The sequence below is a fragment of the Apostichopus japonicus genome, chromosome 20 (assembly GCF_037975245.1).
Source record: "Apostichopus japonicus isolate 1M-3 chromosome 20, ASM3797524v1, whole genome shotgun sequence".
In the NCBI taxonomy this organism is placed as follows: domain Eukaryota; kingdom Metazoa; phylum Echinodermata; class Holothuroidea; order Aspidochirotida; family Stichopodidae; genus Apostichopus; species Apostichopus japonicus.
In genome coordinates this window covers 14,331,407-14,350,492 of record NC_092580.1, presented here as the reverse complement: position 1 = coordinate 14,350,492, position 19,086 = coordinate 14,331,407, and the positions used below count along the sequence as shown (strand labels likewise).

Below are 19,086 nucleotides of genomic sequence, written 5' to 3'. Positions count from 1 at the left end.
TGTAAGTGGTTTATGTTATAACTCACCTTTTGCTTAATGAGTTCTCGGACGTAATCTAGCACCATGATTGTACCAGTCCTACCACATCCAGCGCTATCAAGGAAACAGATGAGACAAAATAAGGTTGTGTGCTTTATAGTGCAGTCACATTGAAATCTTGCACTTTAAATACTAGAAACTGGATACATGTCAACCCAAAACCGCATTTATATACAACAGATATTCAGTTCTCCACTACAGATTATATATAATAGAAATGGCTGTAGCCACATGTCTAATGTATGCAGGCATTATACAGCATTTGAATGAAACATTTTATACGGAAGGAAACAGGGGCAAGAAACATAGTCATGTATTTATTTATTTTATAAATATAGGTTCAGAGGATCACAACCCAAACAAATCAAGCTGTGGACGAGATTCAAGGGAAATATTGTAACACCGTTACAAATATTGTTCTTCTTTTTTATTTTAATTGGCAACCTACAAATTTACAGCCAAACATGTTCAAGTAACAACAAACAGTTTTTCCCACAAAAGGAAAGTCTCATCTATCATAAAGAGTTGACATACCAAACAAAAAACCTGCAGAGAGGAGAGACTGAGTAAATGTGATAGATGGGGTGGAGAAACGTTAGTAGGAAGTATTTTTATATCCTGTAAGGTTCATGATGTAACATACATCATGCAAGACGCTTTGCACTACAGCATACCAGATGTACAGTACTGATGTACTATTCATTGACCCATGTAATACAATACTGTTTGCGTATATATACCTAATACTGGGGGGTGGGGGGGAGGGAAGAAGACAATGCAGAGATTGGTAATAAGTAACCCTTTGTATTCTGCGACAATGAAAATGAAACTTCTTCTAGCGTCAAACATAAATATGTTCCATACAGCCAAATCAAGTTATTCAATTATGAATAATTTATATACAGCGTGGGTGTCTCCATATATGGTCATAGAACTTGCACTGATGGAGGGCGATGGAATAGATGTCTCTAGTACACATCTGAAGGGAAGACTTGGTCGCCTGTTTCAGATCTAGCATAGGACAGATGGTCTAGAAGACATATGTACAGTTCTTCAATAAATTGTATGAAAACTAGAAGTTTTAGCACTTGATTTGACGAGGCCTACGTACAGGTTCTACACGAATTCTGGAACTAAATATGTTAATATGTTACAGTGGTAGGTGATACTGCACTGACCAGTTTACTGTGTGACCAGAATACCACTGGAGATGAGACGGGGGGGGGGGGGGGTGGAGCCAGGAGAGGAGGAAGAGGGGTAAAACTGGATACTGCTGTAACATTGTCATAACTTTACATACAACTTTTCAATAATCTCTATAGTTACGGTAGAAACCTTAGAGTTATTAAAAAAAAGTTATACGTCTTTTGCAGCCAGGTTTAGGGTCTATGTAGACAATACTTTGGGGTCTGGGAAATAAATTTTGGAGAAAACATGAGAAAAAGGTTCCATACACTGTTAAGATCAAATGCTTTATAATGGGGCTAAATACTGGATACCAAAAAAATAATGATCTCAGGGCCTCAATTAACAATGACATATGCATCAGACTGTACCTGCAATGTACAATTATTGGCGTCTTTTCGTTAGGTTGCAATTTCCTGGCTTTTTGTATCAGTTCTAAAATCGGGGAGACAGTATCGGGAACACCGTGGTCAGGCCAAGCGGTGTAATGGAACTGGTGGAAATCTTTCTCTTTGTTTCCCTGCAAGAGAAAAAAGAGAAAATAACATAATAATAGCTTAAAATATAATACGTATCACATTCGTTCCCCACTTTTAAATTCCTTTCCCAAATTTCAATGTCAAACACAGCTGAATGCATGAAGACTAAAAATCTGCTTTTAAATAATGTACACCAAGTTGACCAAGAAGGAAATTTTTCTGGAGAATTTAATACTGGTCAAAGATAATATGAGTAATCGCTAGGTGGTTGAAGTATTAAAGCAGCATTTTGCGTTGGGTCGCTTTTTTCCACCTTTTTAACATGTGCGTCGATTTTTTTAGATGTATCAATCATAAAACAGCAAACTAAGATACCATCCAAGTTTCACCCTGCCAAGAGCGTTAATTAGCGAGTAATTAACGATTTATGTCGATAACGAGTAAAAGTGTCCTCGACAAAGTTTTCATATCTCCAAATCCACTAGTTTGAATTCCACCAATCAGTGAATAGTATGTTTATTCATGAGCATTTTGTGTTTGGTCGCCGTTTTCTACTTTTTTGACATGTCCATCGAGTTTTTTACATACATCAAATCACAAAACAGCAAATTAAGATATTAGCCAAGTTTTTCCCTGCCAAAAACGTTAATTGGCGAGTATTCCACATACAAAATTAATCGCATTCAGTTCCCAAACCCACTAGTTTGAATTCAACCAATCAGAGATGCAGGTTTAGTTATGAGCCGTTGCATAAAATAGATTCAAGACTTTGCGTTGGTACAACCAGGGAGTTGTTATGCAACTCTCTGGTACAACTGCCATATAGACTGTACACAAATCAAGCGTGGTGTTATATTACGTATCTGTCAATGACGTTCGTAGTGTTTAAATATTCATATTATGGGCGAGGTTTATTGGGTTCCCAACGGAAAATATCTTGGAGAACAACAAAGTTGAAAGTTGCAATTTTTCGACTTTTATGCCACCATTTGAAGTAAAATATAAATAGATAAGCTAGTTATGTATGTCGTTATGGCATAGTGGAGTCAGTGAGGTTGAGAAAAATCATAGAAAAAGAAGCAAAATGCTGCTTTAAAGGTTAATGACTTGTTTTTACTTCACGGTGTGAACTCTTTTGCGTTAAATTCAACTAAATAAAACCAGATACAATCGGGTAACTTTTGATCTGGATGATCTGAAACCTAAATAGGCAGATGTCAAGATAGACAGAGGGATGAGGGTATGTTTAAATTTAATGACAAGTCAAGTTTACCGTAGTATTCATGCTACATACAAAACCACAAAAACCTCTGAGCTATGTTTGCTCCAGATGGATGAAAATCCAGACCCAAAAAATGGTTGTTATACACATTGGAATAGTAGATTTGGAACTTGGACAAGGGTTACAATGACACAGGGAGGGTCTTTGAGGGGCACGGCTAGTGCAAGAATGATACCAGTTATTATAGGTTATTATAGGTACGGTGGATTGGAGTGCATAGGCCTATATGTGTGTATACTGTAGGAAACAGGCAATGAAGGAGTGAAGTAAATATGCTGAAAGACAAAACTTTACAAAATAATTAAGTCATAATTATTAAAACAATGAGGGAATGTAATACAATTGATTATTCACAACAAAAGTGTTTCAAGTCAGCGAGCATGGGTATATACTGTATATAGGTCCAACAATTACATATTGGAGGGTGCTTGGTGTTGAATATTATCTGTAAGGGCCATTTTATAGCACACGTTGTCCCTTCTTATTCAGAACAGCTGCCGAGCCCCCTCAAAAACATACATACCGTTGTATCATGGGGAAGTGGTTGAATTGAATGAAAGGTATCTGTATAATGAAGAGCATAAATTACCAGAGCATTTCCCTTTAGATTTCATACGATTGCTAGTACAGATATTGACCAAATTGGAACGCATTTGAGTGAAGAGGACGAGAAACACAAAGAAGAATTAAGCAGACACACAATCAAATCGACAAACCGCATAATCACAGTTTTAAGAAAAAAATAATCAGTAGTTTCGTTTTCGTGTGGCAAACAATGTCAGACACTACAAAATATTCTAATCGTGAAATAAATATCCCATTTTTTATCTAGTATCCAGGATTTGAAGACAATCAGGATGCATACAGTATATATTCAATGCATAAACTGTGAATACACCTGAAAAAAGACTAGACTATGGAGGACTGGACAGGGGGAAAAAGGCACAGTAATAGTACTGTACTGTATACCAAACACAACTGTACAATCATACAGTATAACAATATTTAATAGAATCTGTTAGTTCCTTGTTATGATCTTGTCAAATGACGTAAGTGACTATATACAAACATACTGTAATAACACTATATGATATGCACCACGGTAGCTAGGCCAACAAAACTTAATTACGTTTGTATAAACCATGTGCCCTGTTTGTATATCTCACTGCATGACAACAGTTATACCTAGATTGTTCCATATATATAGTTATATATATATATATATGAAACTATCTAGGTGTGTGTGTGTGTAGGCCTATATAAATATATGTATACTAGAAAAAACTACCGTTATAAAGGTCATACGTTCTCAAACTAATAAAAGGATTTTACTTAGTTTATATTGAAACCAATTTTTTTTTTTTTCCCCCAAGATCTAGAATATGCTTCTTTTTTTAAGACAGAAATATCTGATTAGTTTCTCAGTTCAAAACTATTTGCTATCAGGTTATTTGAAGATGTTCTCTCATCTCCTCGTCCATTAGTTACTGGTGTTCCACAGGGCTCTGTACTTGGACCTGTTCTTTTTTCTTTATATCTTGCAGAGTTGAGTGATATTATTCGGCACCATGGTGTTCATTTCCATCATTATGCGGATGATACTCAATTACTTCTTGCTTTCGATAAGGATGATGTGCCAAATGCTTTTCATAAAATGGAAACCTGTATAAGTGCTGTAAACGCTTGGCTTACAACTAATCAGTTGAAACTAAACTGTGATAAAACAGAGTTTATTGTTTTTCGATCACGTTTCTCTGAAGTTACACCTAATTTTCCACCACTTACTGTTGGTAAAGACTCTATTAATATCTCCTCAACTGTTAGAAACCTTGGTGCATATTTTGACCAGACCATGTCACTTGAAAATCACGTTACTAATCTCTGTCGTTCTGCAAATTGGCAACTTAGGAAAATCAGTTTGATGAGGAATTACCTCGATAATAAGACTTGCGAGATACTGGTCCCTGCGTTTGTGACATCAAAGCTTGATTTTCTTAATTCACTTTTATTTGGCCTTCCTGATTCGACCATCAAGAAACTCCAAAAGATCCAAAACACCGCTGCCCGTATTGTGAAAAGGAAAGGAAGAAAGTGCCGCACCACCCAACTTCTGAAGGAACTTCATTGGCTACCTATCAGCTACAGAATCCAGTATAAAATACTTCTCACCTTCTGTGCTCATCATCTTGAACGGCCTGTGTACCTGTCACAACTTCTCTTGCCATATACTCCAACTCGCACACTTTGTTCCTCCAACAAACTGTTTTTAACTGTTCCAAAACCATGATTGAAGAACTATGGTTACAGAAGCTTCCAATACTCTGGGTCTTATCTCTGGAACAAGTTACCAGATCACATTCGAACATGCTATAAACTTTCTACTTTCAAAAGTCTGCTTAAGACCCATTTTTTCACTTGTTCTTTTGTAAATTAATTTACTTTCTTTGTAAAGCGCTTTGAGCAGTACCTTTTGTTTACTGATTTGGCGCTTTATAAGTCTCATTTATTATTATTATTATTATTATTATTATTTATTATCAATTACCACATCTACAGGTATAATAATTCTATCATATAAAGTTCATTAAATTGCAATTTTATATATTAATAACGATCGCATGAAAGGCGACAATCCAAGATGACGAGGTCGGGAAATTTGACAAGTTAAACTTTGACATTTATAAACATACACTAGTGCTATTGGTTATGAAAACCAATAAGAGTCTATTGATGGTTTCCTATAGAGTCTTAACTGTGTTGCTCAAGGGAGCTCACCTTACACCTCGTCCATGTGCTAAGTCTATCATGACTACTACTATCACTTTAAGGGTGTGAAGACTCGCGCAAAAAGAAACGTCTAATGCCGGTAATCTGACATGAGGTGTAACAGAAGTGTTAGACACCACCATTGATCCCAGAAAATACGCACATAGCTTGCTACCTTCGGTTATTACACTAGTGTACAGTCAGTACATACAGCAAAAAGAAACGTCTAATGCCGGTATTCTGACCTAGTTTCGAATGAGGTGTAACAGAAGTGTTAGACACCACTATTGATCCCAGAAAATACACACATAGCTTGCTACCTTCGGTAATTAGACATTAGTGTACAGTCAGTACATACTGTACAGCAATGGACATCTCAGGTCCAGCTAAAGATAACAAGGTATCACAATTCATTACTGTCTGCATTTGTAGCAACAAGCAGAAAACTTCACTTGCAAGCAACGGAAAGTTCACTCCGGTTTGGGACGAGTCTTCTATTCCTTTAAACTGATGAGCCTCTGATGTATCTGATGGGTAGTTTCCAAAACTTACTGTAAATCTAATACCTTATAATGTCTTATGTTCTACATAAATCATGCCAAACTTCATACAAAACTTAACTGAAGTTTCCACCTTAAAATCACTGACATTCCATTAACTGGTTAACCAACCAATCCAATGACAGTACATACCAAAACACCATTTTGAAACATCAGACCCCTACTCCACCAACTTGCAAAATGCTTTACAGGACAGTTCAAAAGTATGTTTAATCCTTGCGATGAGGTATGTACAGTAGTTAAAATGTACTACAATCATAAACTGGTTATGTTTAAAATGGAAATAATCTCATTTTCTGATTTGTAAAAATATATGTTACAAATGAATTATGCAAAAATAGTGCTTTAATGTGTACAAGACTATGCAGTACTGATATATATTCACAATGCAGAAATCCTAATTTATACGCCACTGATATGAAGACTACACTGGGTCTTTACTAAAGCCAGCTACTTCCTCTATCGCACTAATAATCTGTCTATCTGCACAAGTGTTTTTCGTGAATGTGCAGTAGAGTACATAACAAGTCATATTTTAAGCACTTACAGTACTTCGGAAAACCAAATAATTTAATTGAGTTTAAAGTGTGGTTAATGTTTAAAACGAGCTTTAACACTGAAGTATGAACCTTGAGACCCCTTTCCAATCCAAGTTCAAAACACAATACAAACAAAATAAACCAAGAGGGAACAAAAATAAGGAACAGCATGAAATGAAATAAAATAAAAGGACTATTTCTTTAACAAGTTATTTGTGATTAAATTTAGATTCTATATACAAAAGAAAAGTCAAATGCTACAGTAAGTTTGAATGGATTTGTCTCCGTCACATGCATTACATGTGAGTCACTTATTCATGCTCTGTTCAAGTTCAATGCAATATCAATACAAAGAAGCATTCTGTTTCTTTTCAGCATAGTTCCCTGAAACTATCCGTGTCTGTAGAAAACCAAACCGATATAGGCTAAACGAAAGACAGATATCAACCTGTAATCAGTTCATTACCATCTTAGATTTTACAGCTGAATTCTATAGCAGAATATGAAGTTTTTGCTAATAAAAGATCAATTGAGTATATAGCACTTTTTTTCTGTGTTTTTTTATACAGATATTGCAATATTTTGCCCTACACCTTCTGTATGTAACATAATACAACAGATTCAAGGTATTTTATAAACTGGGAGAGGATATTGCACAGAAGAGAGCTAAGCCATGATAACTTTGTCGACACTGTTTGTATCTACAACCTTGGTCTGTGTTTAAATGCAAGATCTACTACCTTCATGTGATGTTTGAAGTCAACAAAAATTGAGCTACCCAAAAAGATGATCACCAAAATGGGATACAAAGTGATAAATTCTCGGATGAAAAATAGTTTGTAGAAAAAGGAAAAAAAACATGAGCTGATAGATTCCGAAGGATGAGTAAATGGGCGGTGTCCTGGAAGTGCAATGTAGGAGGGACTTAGTGATAAAGTCATTCAAGTCATGTAGTAATAGGTAGATCAGGGAAGGTACATGAATGTAGATTGAAGGCAGGTATTAAAGAGATGTACAAACTGAGAGATAAATTCACATAAACAAAGTTGGGTATTATAACCTGAGAACGGTAAAATATGGACATGTGCATGGTGACAGGGTTTCATATAAATAACGTACGTGTATTGAAAAACGTGTGTGTCAACATCCTCCAACTGTTGAACAGCCTGCGGTGCAAAAACATCTTGCACTATTAAACAAATCCCTAGCATGTAAAATTAAATTTAAAAAAAACAACTACAGTTACAGGATTGTGTAATACTTAACAAATCTTGAAGCATATTACAATATGTAACTGTATGTGAACTGAACAGTTGTAGAGAGTGAAGGGGAAAAAGAAAAACAGCCCGGACATATTGAACTGGTTCCGATAACCTTTCCTTTTAAAAATCCAGGGAACAGATCGATGACAAAATTTAATTGCAACAGGAAACTTGCTTTACTACAGAATGAAACCTGGAAGTTGTTGGAAAGTAGCAGAGAGGCACAGTCTAAACAGACAACCCTAATGCGCTTCGTTTGGCTTCCATGTGATCGACGACAAAATAAACACTTCACATCGAATGACGACCAAAATATTACGGATCATATTGTCCTCTGAAAATGGAGCCAATGAAAACATATTCTAACTCTTCAAAGATCTCGCAAATGACAATGACAGTTGAATAGGTTGTCTAGAAAATGCATCAAATTTTTCAAGGTTTTATTGTACTATAAAGCATCCTATGAATGGAACACATGTGGTGCATGAAGAATGCAGTACTGTATGTTTGAAATGTCAGTTTAAATACCTTGTGTGACAAAAATCTAAAGCATAGGTAAGAGCTAATGTATTCATAAACTGTGCACCACAATTTCGAACTGTACGTTTTCAAAATTCTTTCCTTTATAGGGCTGCCATATTTATTCCGGGTGTTGTTCCACAAAACCTTCTTTAGTTCTTTATTACCTTTTGACTTATTATTTGTACATAGATAGTACATGTTATTTCAAGCATTATAAACTCTTAACTGTTAACATATCGTATTTATATAAATATGTAATTTCATGTATTTATACTGGATTTTAATAAACTTGAACTTGGAACTCTCAAACAGGAAATGATGAGATCTACTAAAGAGAGCTAAACCACATTACGATTAAGCACTTGAAGAAAGTATGCAAGTCCTCTTAGCCTACTCAGCTATTAAACAGCCATGTTTCTCCACCGGGAAGCCTAAATGGAACTTAGGACACGAAGATAATGCAAGGCTAACTCACAAAAGTTGAGGCAAAGGTTCTCGTAAACACTGATAATGTATGTAAAGTTTTATGTTAAAGTTTTTAAGGTTTACAGTCTTGTATCATGGCGAGGTCTTCTCAAAGGACATTTTACAACATTTAACCCCCGGTCATTAAAGTACCCTTTCACACTCATACACCCAAGTGTGCACATGTCAAACAGTCACTCCCATGGCACTTTAGTGTGCCACATCAATGTGTCCCTGGTGACTTCGGGGGGGGTACAGCCACATTGACTAGCACACGCTACTATCTTTACAAATTACCTCGCAGGTCCCCATTTATGCACCTGGGTAAAGAGAGGCAATGGAGTATGTCCACATCAATCAGCAGCTAAATTGGGGCAATATCAATAAACAAATTTAATCTTTCTCTTTTATAATGCTACTTTTGAAATCATTTAAAAATGCTTTTGTTTTATTATTTGGTCAATAAACACTAGAGTGCTTTGCCCAAGAACACAATGCAAAGATCTGGCCAGGACTCGAACCTGCAATCCTTAGATCGCAAGTCCACTGCCTTAGCCGTCCGACCATGATGACCTCTAATGTACCAATGCCTCCTGTATCAAGAATATTTACAATATACGAGAAATATCCGGGTAAAAATCAAAGGTTAGTGTAATCAGAGAATGCAAATCTGGTGGTTCACTTGATCCAGGACAAAACTGATATCTGTTTGACATAATTAAGAAACTGAATAACAAAGACCATTTGTGAAGATGGATATGCGATGCCGAACGCAGGTGGTTCACTTCAGATTGCTAGACGATGAGGAAGTTGGCAACCCAGCGACGAAGATGTTAACAATTCCTTAAGGCTAGGTGGCACGGATAGCGTACGATTTCGATGGAGATGGGTACAAGGAGGATTGACTCAGGACTGTTTGACGTAAGAAACTTGTTTAACGACGACCGTTTGTTATGACGGAAATTCGATGCCGAACGCAGGTGTTCTACTTCAGATTGCTAGATGATGAGGAAGTGGGCGACCAGTAACAAAACGTCAACAATTATTTTATAAGACTAGGTACCACGAAAAGTGTACGATTTCAAGAAGGATCAAGTAAATCTTGAAACTAAAACTGTTACATATTTTTCCCTCTTTTTTTACTCATGTATTTCAGCTATGGATATGTTACTTTACAAACAGTAATGCCAAATGTCATCTAATGTCAAATGGAGAAGTTCACTTCAATGGGATGATACCCATGACAAAGTTTCTTATTCCCAGCTATTTGTCACTTGCCAAGTATTTTTCTTTGTGATTTGCGGACATCGGTCATTCCTGTAATCCAAACATGATGATTTATTAACCAACCAACCAATGACTATGTATTATTTGTCTCCCTCACAAGTGACTGCCGAAAAAATTTTGCTGGCAAAGCTCCATTTTGAAATGAACTTTCATCAATATGGGAGAAATATATTCGAAAAAAAATGAGGGAATCGTCGGCTATCTCAAATACACAAACTTGAACCTGTCGCATTAATCGGCAAAAACTGCACACTTTGTAACCATTTATTTGACCTATGATAATGCAGTTCAAAGATTTGCCCCCCCCAAAAAAAGCTCTTAAATATTCTGTTTGTCGAAAGAAACAGGAAGTTTCTGTAAATGGATTATACCTTCTTCAACTAGAAAAACAATGCACATTAATTTTACTGTATTTCATAATTTTTACATAATTGATAAAGCTTAGATCATTTTATCTTCATGGCATATACCCAGTATATCAATAACAACAGAGACACAATGACAAAGGCACACTGTGAGTTGTAAGATGATGCTTCCTGCTTTATATCAGATCAAGGAATTGACAGAAGAGTTCCTTGGACCAATTAATAATTTAATACCCATATATTTGGCTCGTCATCAAGTTGTGATTATTAAAGGTCTATGAAGTTCCAATCATTGAATTTAATTCACTGTTAAATATAGAACACAATTCTCGTCAGTTTTGCCAGTCATTGTTTCCAGAACCACTTTCAATTTTAATTAGGAGGGGGGGGGGGATATTTCAGATTAATAATGCATTGTGTCCAGTAGAATATATGACTCAGCGGTTGGATATCAACCCCCAGTAGTAAAAGACCAAAATGATACCGTCTGGGTGAACACCAAAATGGGTCCCCTAAGGCCGCCAAAATGCGCAAATCCGAAGTCAGTACAAGAAACGCTTCCAGACACTTTGGGTGGTAGAATGAGAAGGAAGGATATCGAAGTGACCGGTCATAGAGGGCGAACAGAGCCAATAAAATAAGAGGTGACCAGTTCGCTCAGGCACAGTAGATCGAGAGTGCTTTGATTGTGTGCAGGCAGAGAAAGTGAAATAAATTTGGCTTGTCTTCAAATTGTAAAATTAAAAGTCTTTGAAGTTCCAATCATTGTTTTTAACTCTTTTGAATATAGCACACATATGTTTTGCCAGTCATTGTTTCAAGAGGATAATTCCATTTTGATTTGAAGGCGGAATAAACATTCGAGATTTAATAATGCAATGTGTCCAGTGTATTATATGTCTGTCATATAACAATCCTAAACAAATGTATATGGGCCATTCCACACTAATGGGGTACTTATGTATGTTACTGCAAAGCCTTGTTGGAAATCGGTCTACAAAGCTTCCTGGCAGTAACAAACTGCATGGTTTGAAGTATTTGATTCCATACTTTAATATTGCAAAATAGTGTTAACAGCTGGAAGTCTTTATGTCAATTCATTGGTAATTATTTTTTAAAAAACTCTTTGCATGTCTCACCAATTTGTGCAAGGAATATGTGACAGAGCATTAATGGAGATTTTTAATCCCCTTGTTTTATGTTTTAGTTACAAAAATGACCAATGAAATGTATCATAATGATTAAAGAATTCAATAATCTGAATGCTGTTGTTGTCTTCTTTCTTGTCCAATTCGTGAAAATTGAGAAAATGACCACACAAAAATATATAAACGTTCGTAATTGACATCTGTCCTAACAGTTACGAGCGTAACTTGCCCCATGAGTAAGGTAATATAAAAACATTTGGCGGAGATAAAATGTTGGGCCTTGTTACAACATCGTATCTCAGTAATGAACATGGTTTTGAGGGAGTTGAGTCTTCCAATCCCCCGGAAAACGACGGCCAAATTAGCTTAAAACAAATCTGTCCAAGAGAGCTTACGTTCGAACGTACTTTTACATCACTTTTCACGGAAATCGCGCATGCGATCCTGTGAGTGTTTAGTATGATAAACATCCTTGGGCGCATGCGTATTTCAGAGAAAACAACAACCCTGGTCACCCACCGACTTTTAAAACCATGGAGGGAAGTTTGAGATCTGTCTTCTGAATCTCGGTAAGTTACGAGCGCAAGTCAAATTACGAGCGTTCGAAATCACTACCAATTTTACCGAAAATAAAGCAGTTTGCAATGTGATCAAGGTATGGTTCAATTTAGAGACTTCTCACTCAGTAAGTGAAAGTTCTTACACCGCTAGGTGAGCGGATTCGTAGATGCAGTTGCCACCTTTGGTATAATTGCACTGCGTGAGACAGAAAACACAACTAATGCACGTAACTGCAGACAGATTGAGTCAATATGTCTGAAGTTACGAACGTTGGAAAAAGACCTCCATTATTCATTTAGTTCGATGTAAAGGTGCATGATAATACCATGAAACTTGCTAAATGTTTACTGGGCACGAATGTTCATCTCGCATTGGCATTGAAGTGCAATTTAATAGCAGTTTAGTTAAAATGAACTAGCCTAGGCCTACGTTCAAACGTAATTGTTGGTAGACAGATTTCAGATTCGGTCACTCGTGTGAACGTTAGCACGATTTCGGTATTTTGATGTATAATCTAATGTCGACGTACCGATGTAAATGAACTGAGTGCATACGATGATTCCGTAAATATAACGTTAACAATATTTCATTAAGCAAAGGTTAGGTTAGACCTGCATGCTAGGCTTCAATTGAAAAAGCTCACGTTCGAATCTAACTGTGGTGAGACATATTTGCCCAGTCGGTCTGTTTTACGAACGTTAGTATCTTCCCTGGTTGAGTACTAACTTAGGCCTACTAGCCTAACGTTAAGGGTAGCGTTATATTTTCGTGCAGATCTAGCCTAGGTTTTAAACAAATGCAGTACAGACAATAGATGATGCTTCATGTTTTATTACGTATTTTAATTTGCAACTAGGCCGACACGTAGGCGAAGCCTAACACTGGGTTTTCTCATTACTGATGCATATAATGTGTAGGCTAGGCCTGCCTAGGTCTAATTTAAAAAAAAAAAAAATTTTGTTTATTCAACTCTCATTTTTAGTACAAACAAAAAACGACAATCAACATGTATCGTCTTGCTTTCTAATTAAAACTTACCATTGAGTTTGATTCGCGAGGACTGAAAATGGGCATGTTCATCGTAATTGCTTTAATGAGAAGAACCATCTATGGCCTAAAGAACCCACAGTGTATTTATTGTTCTCAGGGACAGGCTGGCCTAATTAGGGAGTTAGCCACCAAATGTCAGTATCTTGGGACCTCTTATTAAAAATTCTGGTGGTAGTTTTCATTGCAGCTTGCCCCTGATTCTTTATCTCAAAACAGCCTAATTCCATACACAACATTCTGCCATATTAAGGCAGCTTACAATATAATATATGCATGAGGTGCATCTGTCTTTACACGTACTTACCTACAGGCTGCTTTTCATTATCATGTAAGCTCTAACTGTTATCAAACACAAATAACATCCTTGGCAAATTCCAGTGGATGACAAATCTCTTTAATTTAAAAGCTTATGGAGCCAACAATTTCACCATTGAAATTGACACTCCTGTATTGAAGGTTTGAAACTTTCTTCTACCATACCATGGATTACAACTTTCTCCTGTATTTTGAAACAAACCAAGTTTTGTCTTTTCCTTAACTTCCATATTAAAATGGAAAATGTTACCTTATTTGCTCCAGGATATTTTGTTTTACACATTATTCTCTTTTCAGGTAAGATGAGCCTGAAAATTCGCCTTCGTTCCTTAAACAGGACGGTACCTCAACTAGAGGATGTTGAAGGACAACGAACAACTGGTTTTAGCAATGCAGCAACGTATATGCGCAGGTATCGAGGCCGCATAAAAGCTGATCAGGAATGTTATGTTCAGTATCAAGCTAAAGAGACTGAGCGAGTGAAAGAATATCGTCAAACCCTGTCTCAGGAAGCGAGGATATGATACATGATACACATGCAGTTACCCACTTCTGTAAACTGGCCTGCACACATCTGAAGGTGGAGGGGAAAGTGGAGTTTAACAGACTGATCCAGTTCACTGATGGGTGTGGCGCACAATACAAATCTCGCACAGGATTTGCTGACATCTCATTTGGAAACAGATTTTGGCGTGCAAGTTGAGCGGTATTTCTTTGGCTCATGCCATGGAAAAAATCCATGTGATGGAGAGGGTGGGGGTGGTTAAAAATGCAGTCACAAGGTCAGTGGAGTCTGATATCAACATCACCATTGATGGACCCTGGGAGTTCTATGACTTCTGCTCCAAAAATCTTGCTAAGGCACCAGTGAAACCAGATGGATCGTGCAACCACTCTCGTCGTACTTTTTACTTAGTGAAGGAAGGTGATATACAGAGGGAAAGGCCAACCAGAACAAATGTTGACACTGTGGCTGGAACGCGAAAGTTGCATGCTGTAGCTGGGATCTCTCCATACTAATTGCACAAAAGGCGTCTTTCATGCTTCTGTTCACCCTGTCAGGATCTGAACTCAGTAGCACCGTGCATCAATCTGGAGTTTGTGAAGTCTTGGAGTGAATGCAAGATGTCTGCTAAAGGGATTTCATTTGAAGCAACTACTAGCAGTGATATGGAAGCTGCAGATGTAGGTCACGCTGAGATGGATGAGATTCCGGTCTGTACACTTGAGAGTGCAACTGATAATGCAACTGGAGCAACTGTGGGTAAATCATCATCTGAAAGATCTGAGACAGGGGACTTATCTGAAGTGGGTAATGCAGGTGGCATACTAACTTCCAACAAAGTGGGTCAGTCCCTTTTTACTTAAATTTTAAGTGCTAAGCAACATGACATTGAAAGAGATTTCCTTCTATTTGCAGAATCAAAAACAAAATGCATCAACAGAAGTGTTATGTTTGATGTTGCATATTCCAGTGTTTCTTTTCATGGGAAATGATATGTTACTTAACTTTATTAAGGGCCTTGATTTCATTAATTAGATTGAAACTCCTTATCAGTGAACTCTAATCAAACGTGAGGGTGGGGTGAGTCGTGGACTTTAAGTTTACTTCTTCGTGAAAAATGCTGGAATAGTTGTTATAGATTGCCCATACCATTTGGTTGGTCATTGCAGTCATCAAGATTGAAGACAGCCAGTGAATATTTCCTATTTAATTTTTTTTTTGCTCTTTTCATAAATTACAGATTATGATGAATCTGAAGTTGTCCAGACACACTTGGATGTGTTGAATGAAAAGGTCTTAAAAGATCTCTTCTGTGATGTCTGCCTACCAGAGAACAAGCATGAGGCATTACTAAAACCACAGCAAAGAGAGATTGAAATTCGCCTTGAAGAGTATTATGCTGTCTTCTATGACAAGGAATTCTATATTGGACGATTGCTTGAGAAAGATGGGGAGGAATATCTGTTTAAGTTTCTCCATAGAGTTCGCAGTGCATCTAAGATGTATGATTGGCCTATAAGGTCAGATTCTGAGAAGGTTTTAGGCAAATTCGTTATCGATGGACCCCTTACATTGGTGGGCAGTGGACCATTTTCTGTGCAAGAAATTGAAAATGTGGAGAAAGCATATGCTGAAATGAAAGCAATAACACAAGCTGAGCTGTAAAGTGGTAAAGCATAGTCTTTGTCCATTCCCATGCTAATCACAAATGCATATTTTGTATATATTTCAAAGTTTTAACAAGAACACTCTTGCTTTCCATCTAGCTAATTGTACTGTGTACAGTTTTAGTTGACAGCATCTATTCTGCAGGAATCTTAGATGTTTTAGGTTCTTGCTTGATTGCTTGTCTTCAATATACTGCATGCTTGACTATATAGGAAAGAGCAAAAAAGAAACAGTCAGATATGCTTGTGATAGTGTGTGCTTTCTTTTTAGCGTTTTTTCTGAAAACATCTTCAAATTTATGTTTATTTCATTCCATGACATGTGAGGCTATCCCACTTCATCTGATACATTTCAGAAAGTTTGAAAAGTAAACATTTAATCATTAGCCAGTTTGATAAAAAAGTAAAAACAATTTATGGTTTTTCGTCTGTCCATGTTTCAAACATGATATTAGTGTACATATTGGTACATTTTAGTGTTGCATTGGTGCTAATATTGTTGGTATCTAATACCCTCTTGTAATTTTATATCTTTCCAATGGTATGCAAGTTTACTCTTTTAAAATTTCTGACATACTGTATTCAAGTCTACAGCTTAACAATCCTTCCATTATATGAAATTTTAGGATTTTCACTATTCATATGCAATTTTGAAATTATTGAATTTTATAAATATTCAATTGTTAACTATTCAATTTTCAGTTCAACAATGCATTCAATGACCTACACTAGAGGTGTCAGTATTAGTAGTATCTGTTTAACTTTGCTAGATATATGCAATTAATCACATGCAAGCCTACAACTATTCATTCAACTATTTAAGTTTTCTTTAATTAAAGTCTGACATTTACAATCTTAAACAGACCACTCTGGATATGTTGTTGTTTCCCACAGGATATGATATATCATCACAATTTCATGATAATTCCAAAGTACAGCAGCAAAGAAACAGCTACAAATGAGTGCCCAGATGTACATTCAACTGAAAATAATAATTTGTAATCCATAGTATTTCTGATGACAAATTAATGTGGAGATTGAAAAATATTCTGTCCTTGTTACGTACGTAAGACCCTGAACATGGTAACCATACATCCTACCTTTATGCAAGTCCATATCATTTTCTGCAATATAGCTTCTAGCAGTGGTTTTCATTAAGATGTGAGATATATTGTAACAAATACTCAGGGAAAAAAGGTAATTGTGGCACTAAAATTTGTTCTGTGCATAGGGAATGTTGAAATGCCCTCTCGTTGTATTATCAAAGATTCATATTTTTTCCAGTTTTTCACCCTTGGATCCATTTTGTCTTTGTTAATTGTTATAATTACAAAGTTTGCAATAAACAAAAACTGTTAAAACTCATGTACAATTGTTGTTTGTGGCCTGTTTATGCTCAGATATCTGTCCTTGTTACGTACGTAATACACGCCATATATTATACTTTGCTTGGCTGTCATTGCCAACCTTATCAAAAACTTATCTCATTGAGGGTATATACAGTTGCTATACACTCTAGGTCATTACTCAAACCAAGTTTCATGCTTTCCCTATGACTTTAAATTTTCACCCACTATGTCACAAATTAGTACCCCATTAGTGTGGAATGGCCCATATATGAAAAAAATAAAAATTACTTTTTGTTTTCAGAGTTGCATCACCTTTCTATCACAATAAATCTATCCGTTTTGTCCTACATCTTGTAGATCTCTGCAGGGTTTTCAAAGTGGTGGTGTGGGAGGAAGGTGGGGAGTGGGGAGATTTCCATCCTTTCTAGGGTCACCAATACATTTTGGAGGGTGGCCACAAAATTAGGAAGAAACCAGATCGTGACAAACTTATTGTTAACAAAAAACTTTGACAATCTTGAACAAGAAGCACTTTAAAAGTTGCAAAAGTTTAGTTTGCCATTTTGGAACTAAGCAAATAAGCATACCTATACAGGTACATAAGCATACCATACATATAAGCATATACGTATAAGCATATAAGCATACCTGCCTTCCCAAAGACCCAAAATCTGCCCGGGTCAGTCAACAAGATGATGAATGTTAACAACTGATAGTCACAAGGCTAAAAAAGCAGTTTCAGATTTCTTACATAGAGACAGAAGATACTTGAGGAAAAACATTTAATATGAGAAATGTCAGCCACATTATACTTCACAAACATCTTTTACTTGCTTATCTGAAAGTCACCTAAATAAGGGAAGATTACATTTAAGTATCAATTCCACTTGAATAATAACTGTTAGATTATATGAAAGAGCAAAGAACTTTTAGCTAGATCATATCACGAAGCATGCAGTTTTCTAGCTGCAATCTTGAGCTATCTATCTTGATAGCTAATTATTATGCATGTGATGAAAGTAGCTAAATACCTCTTGAAATACCCTTCCCTCTAGCTGTCTGGTTTGTATTGAATGACACTGGTTTGTATTGAATGGTTTGTATTGAATGACACTGGTTTGTATTGAATGACACTGGTTTGTATTGAATGACACTGGTTTGTATTAAATGGGTGTATTGAATGACACTGGTTTGTATTGAATGGTTTGTATTGAATGACACTGGTTTGTATTGAATGACACTGGTATGTATTGAATGGTTTGTATTGAATGACACTTGTTTGTATTAAATGGTTTGTATGGAATAACAATGGGTGTCATCTATGGTTCTATACAAGATCGCAACAAAATTACTGTGCCTTCCCACAGTGGTGTAAAACTGCTAACTAGATAGGCCAGCTAACATGCAGTGTAAGTGCAATGCCATTCGTTTTCTCCCACGAACACTTGTGGCTGATTATTTAAGTGTTGTCAAATGCTGCTCATAGCTCAGTGGTAGAGTTTAACTTTTTGAGGCATAAAAATTACTGTAGGTCTATAATAAGGTCTACAAATATAGACATGCTAATGACTTACTAATTTTTTGTGTGAGGTTGCAAAGGGGAGGGGTGTACATTACACCCCCCCCCCCCTCCACCCTAGTAGACAAAAGATTGTAGTCACATAAATCACTATTAAGGTGCGTTGACAACAGTCCGCAGTATGTGTAAACTGTGTATGACTTAGTATGTTACAAAGTTAA

General features: G+C 36.4%; 2 protein-coding genes across 3 annotated transcripts in view; one reads left to right on the top strand and one right to left on the bottom strand.

The window, feature by feature from the left end:
* LOC139961631 (uncharacterized) overlaps positions 1-19,086 on the bottom strand; it is a 60,926-nt gene that overhangs the window by 21,652 nt on the left and 20,188 nt on the right. For both annotated transcript variants that reach the window (XM_071960968.1, XM_071960966.1), the window contains exons 7-8: positions 1,596-1,744; positions 27-93 (exon numbers count right to left, since the gene is read on the bottom strand). In XM_071960968.1, the coding sequence (XP_071817069.1) occupies positions 27-93; positions 1,596-1,744 (216 nt within the window). The remainder of the gene's footprint in view (positions 1-26; positions 94-1,595; positions 1,745-19,086) is intronic.
* LOC139961633 (uncharacterized) lies at positions 5,499-17,362 on the top strand. Its single transcript, XM_071960970.1, has 2 exons — positions 5,499-15,173; positions 15,571-17,362. Exons 1-2 carry the CDS (start codon positions 14,951-14,953, stop codon positions 15,993-15,995), a joined length of 648 nt encoding a protein of 215 aa, XP_071817071.1. The 5' UTR covers positions 5,499-14,950; the 3' UTR covers positions 15,996-17,362.

Coding starts and splice junctions, on each gene's coding strand:
- LOC139961633 (XM_071960970.1), top strand. CDS start 14,951: ATGTCTGCTAAAGGGATTTCATTTGAAGCAACTACTAGCAGTGATATG. Junction 15,174..15,570: donor ACTAACTTCCAACAAAGTGG/GTCAGTCCCTTT, acceptor CATAAATTACAG/ATTATGATGAATCTGAAGTT.